We start from the raw sequence: 5,204 nt of genomic DNA on the forward strand, positions 1-5,204 counted from the left end.
AAATCTTTTATAAACATCACGTATTATTATATAAATTGAACTCAATATTCGTTACGTGTTTATTTACTCTACCGACGCCTATTTGATACTATCAATATAAATATCATTTCATTCTATCTCCAGAATCCGATACAATTCTCTCTTGTTAGTTCTAACAATAGAGAGTCATATAATAACTTAAATAATGATGTTATCGATTCATAAATGAAAACATTCGTTCTTTGTCACAACATCAGTAACCAGCAGTTAGTAGACTCGACTAGAAGGAAATAGGTGAAAGGTCTGTTTGGTACAGGACGTACTCCGGAAGCAAAAAGAACAATTAATCTAAATACCTTAACATAATAATCGTTACATAAGATTGAATTTCTCTTTGTAATTAATGTACGTAAGTATATAAGTGATGTGTTCTGCATTTATTCAGCACTTTTTATGTATCCATTAAACTTTGACGAGATGTATTGCCACGTAAGTTATATTTTATTACTTATTTAACTTATTATAGCTTATTCGAAAAGCACTATTTTTAATCTAACTATAAATTTGCCTTGTCAAATTATTCCTTACAGATTTTTTTAGGAATATCAATAATTTCATTTTGTTTGGGCGAAACTTCAAAGATGGCAAAGTCTGCGGTCAGTTTTCATCGAGAAGACGCATCGCTCTCTTACACGTACTCCTATAATAATATCCACCCACCATCACTCAAACCTAACGTCAACCAGACCAGATCGAAATTTCACAAGGAAGTGCAATATGCTCCTTTAGTTTCAAATCATATCAACAAACACAAAAATGATGGAACTCACACTATACAACATGATACAACTAAAGCAGTTGCATATCAACGGAATGATATAAAAAATATGACTAAAAATGAATATATAGAACCACAAGTATACGGTTCTGCTAACGGTTATGAAAATAGACAATTTATATCAGGATATAATATTGACGTACCAAAATTTAACAATTTCGGATATAATACGATTAATTCGGAACACAAAAATGTCGCAGCTGGGAAGGAATTTATGGTACGTATCTTAATTGTATTTTTAAACAATTTCAAAAGCTACCAAAACCTTTTTGTACATATTATGATATAACAGATGTACACAATAAATTATAATAAGGTTTCGGTACGAGTCAAATTTAAATTGAATGAAACTGAATATAAAAATGATAGCAAATAATTTTTCAATCTACTTTGTAAAGTATAAGTTTTTAATAATAAATATAAAAAAATAAACTTAACTTTTTCAAGTTTTAATTTTAACAACGATAATTTCTCACGCATTATGTTTTTGTTACTCATTAATTAACGTGTCGTATAATCGTCAATAAATATATGAACGTCTTTTAATTTCCGTTTTTTTTTTTCAGAACAATTTTCAAAAAAATACAAAAAACAATACACCCAAAAAGCACGAGTTATCTCAAGACCACTTTAACAACTTGATGGTTTTTAAGTCTATAAAACATCAAACATTCCCTTCAAAGTAAGTTATATTGTTTATAATATTACAACAGTGTTATAAAATAAATATTTACAGATTGGAAGTAACGTCAAAAAAATTTTGAATTTAGAATTTTAGAGTTTTGAATTTAGGAATTTAGAATTTGTGTCCAATATCATCTTTACTTGTGAAAATAAAAATAAAATTATGTGCATTAATCTAATAATGCTATACTATTTGTCAGACTAGGTTTGTAAAGATCTATAAAATTATTAAAATATGACTATTACGATTCAATAGAGGACAAAATCCTACAAATATTATAAATGTGAATGCTGAATACCTGTTTATTACTCTTTTACGAGAAAATTATTATACTAAATCGATTGTAATGAAACTTGGTACGTAGGAAGCTATAAGTTCAAAATAACATATAGGCTATTTTTTGATATTGATGAAACACAAAAGTGCAACTAGTATTACAATGAATCCTGTGAAAGCGCCAAAATATCAAAATTTTACAAATATCAGAATAAAGTAATGAACAAATTATTAATGTCTATCTCTCTCTCTCTCTCTCTCTCTCTCTCTCTCGCTGTTGTTGTGGTTATTTTATGTGTTTATTTTTTTTTTTGTACTTTCTCTATAATATTATATTAACAATAGTTCTAACATCAATAGAATAACAGAAGTAAAAACATTGGATTTCTTGTTCAAATTTTCTCTTAGGCAAAGATCTTTAAAATGCACTTATCTATTGCAAGAGTGAAATTATTAAGTTTTTTACAATTTTATTAATCAATTTTGTTTTGTCTTACAGGTCTACTCTAGAAATTCTTTCAATGTTGGAAAATCCACAAATTCATCCAGTGTTTAACCCATATGTCAAGGTGCCACAACTGCACCTGAACGTAGCACGAGCTTTTAATTTTGCACATAACCCGATACAGGCGCCTCTAATTGAACATAAAAAATGGCAACAAAATTATGAGCATCGCCAGGGAAACCATAATGATAAACAAGCATTACTAAAAACAATTTTATATCCAATGAATCAATTACACCAAATATATTGAAATAGGATTACTAAATATTATTTATTAAATTAAAAATGTCCAAATCATAAATTATTCATAAATAATTTGAAATAGTTAACGGAGTTTTATTTTATGTCACACATATTTTTCGAATTATAAAACGAAAGTGAATCAAATCTTATGTCATACAACCATTTTTTTATATATGATAATGTTTACCGAAGTATTGTGCGGTAATATAAAAAATATTTAAACTCTAGTTTATAAGTACTTTATTTCTCGATAGTTGATATTGTTCTAGGTGACACTAATTGTCACTTCTCTGTGTACACTTCCCTACCGCTTTCATTACGCTGTGTCCTATATGCCCAAAGTTTGTCTGGAAGAGATCGCTACTCTAGCGATAAGACCGCCTTTGTACACTGTTTTTTTATTTGTAATATGTTATTGTGTTGATTATTGTTGTGTACAATAAAGAGTATCTATCTATCTATCTATTTCTTATAGTACGAAAATTAAAGCTAACAATTTTCATTATATTTGTTTATATTGATTTTTTGGAACGAAGTTCCTTACGGCAGGATTAATATTTGGCGGGCGACCGAACTAAAAAAAATGTGATACTAAAACCGTAAGAAAAATATATAACGAAAGTGACGTAATATGAGTCACACGACTATATAATATGACGTTTGTAAAACTAAAATATTAATAGTAAACTTTTTTAAAATTAATTATGTAATTTTATACTGTCGACATAAATAAAGACACATGTTTTTTATTTCACTTAATAATTTTAATTATTATTATTATTATGTGTGATTTATTTTATTTTGCGGTATTTGTTATTTTCTAAAATACTAAATTTCCTAAATTGTTTTATGCACTTTCTATGCATTTCCAACTATTTAATTTTTAGGATATAATGATTTAAAAATAGATTTAAGTGAATGTAAAAATAGATTTGGCAAAATTGACCAGAGGCAAGGTCACCAGAACAAGTTCTCTTAAGTAGATCACACTGATAGTCACTATAAAACCATCGAGCGAACGAAAAAAAATCATTCTGTGACCAAATACAAAACAACTATCAGTACAATGTTGTCCAAAGTAAGTTAGTAAAAGTAATAATAACATGAAATTTTTATCAAATGATTTATAACGTAAAGATTTTAAACGATATAACGTTTTTCAATTTTAGGTGTATAATATCTAGTTACATTTACATAACATTGTTTTTTTTTTAGTTGGTAGCTCTTTGCGCTGTTGTGGCGGTGTCCTCGGCCGGACTCCTGCCCGCTGCTGTACACTACTCCCCCGCCGCCGCTGTCTCCTCGCAGAGCATCGTACGCCACGATGAGCACGCTGCTCCTATCGCTAAGGTTGCCGTCGCTGCCCCAGTCGCCTACCACGCGTCTCCCGCCATCTCCTACCGCGCCGCCCCTGCTGCCGTTACCTACCACGCAGCTCCCGCTGTCGCTTACCACGCTGCTCCCGCCGCCGTAGCCTACCACACTGCTCCAGTTACCAAAGTTATTGCCCAACATGAGGAAATCGTAAGTTTGCAACAACAATCATATGAGCTAGAACTGATTACGTGCATGATTAAAAAATAATTTGACTAACCCGTTAGCGCAGTTTGTAGTACGCTGCTTTCTGCTCCGGATCAGGATTGTGGGTTCGATTCCCACCCTGAGTCTGGGTGTAATATATATATATATATATATATATATATATTTATTTATTTATTTATTTATATATATTCATTTATATATGCATTATATATATATGTGTGTTTATCGAGTTGAGAGTTAAAAAGTTGCTATACCAGTCGGCTGTTACCTATAACAAAGGCATTAAGTTGCTTACTTCAGGAGCAGACGACCGTGTGTGTATTGAGTAGATATTAAAAAAAAATTAACTTTACACGCTTTTGTACAGGCCTACCCCAAATACGAGTACGCTTACTCTGTGGCTGACGGACACACCGGTGACAACAAGCAACAGCAAGAGATCCGCGACGGTGATGTCGTAAAGGGCTCCTACTCTTTCCACGAGGCCGACGGCTCCATCAGAACCGTGGAGTACTCCGCTGACGACCACAATGGTTTCAACGCTGTAGTACACAACACAGCACCCAAAGTAGCTCCCACTGTCATCAAGGCCGCCCCCGTCGTAGTCAAGTCCCCAGTCTACGCCGCCCCTGCTCTCCAGTACTATCATCATTAAAAGACTGTCCAATACAGATATACCAAATGCCTGTTACTATTTATTTAATGCAATAAACGAAAATTTTTAATAAAATATTACTGTTTATGTTACTGTGATACTTCGCTAAAGAACTTTAAATATACTGACACTTTCCTAAATTATTACAACGATATTTACGTGACGACATACATAAAAGGAACACATTTTATTTTTTATTGGCTCCTTTTTTTACTTTCATTTATCATGTACAGTCTACTACAAACTAATATGCGGTATATGATAGTATAGTATTCATAGTCAAATAATAAATAAAAATAAATACTTTTAACATACATTAATATAAATTTAACATCATGTGTAGGTATAGAACATAGCCAATTTAGCGCTTGTATTTAAGGTAACAGGCGGCTACCAAAGGATTATAACAAATATTATATGCAAATACATATTAGTAGTGAATAACAAACACACATTATTCTAAAGAAAAATCTCATATTTA

General features: G+C 31.2%; 1 protein-coding gene across 1 annotated transcript; it reads left to right on the forward strand.

The window, feature by feature from the left end:
• Positions 1-3,562: 3,562 nt before the first annotated feature.
• On the forward strand, positions 3,563-4,794 carry LOC123654257 (cuticle protein 8-like). Its single transcript, XM_045590171.1, has 3 exons — positions 3,563-3,604; positions 3,742-4,050; positions 4,436-4,794. The coding sequence occupies exons 1-3, from the start codon at positions 3,593-3,595 to the stop codon at positions 4,721-4,723; spliced, it is 609 nt and encodes a 202-aa protein (XP_045446127.1). The 5' UTR covers positions 3,563-3,592; the 3' UTR covers positions 4,724-4,794.
• The last annotated feature ends 410 nt before the right edge of the window (positions 4,795-5,204 follow it).

This window comes from Melitaea cinxia, chromosome 6, assembly GCF_905220565.1.
Source record: "Melitaea cinxia chromosome 6, ilMelCinx1.1, whole genome shotgun sequence".
NCBI classification, from domain to species: domain Eukaryota; kingdom Metazoa; phylum Arthropoda; class Insecta; order Lepidoptera; family Nymphalidae; genus Melitaea; species Melitaea cinxia.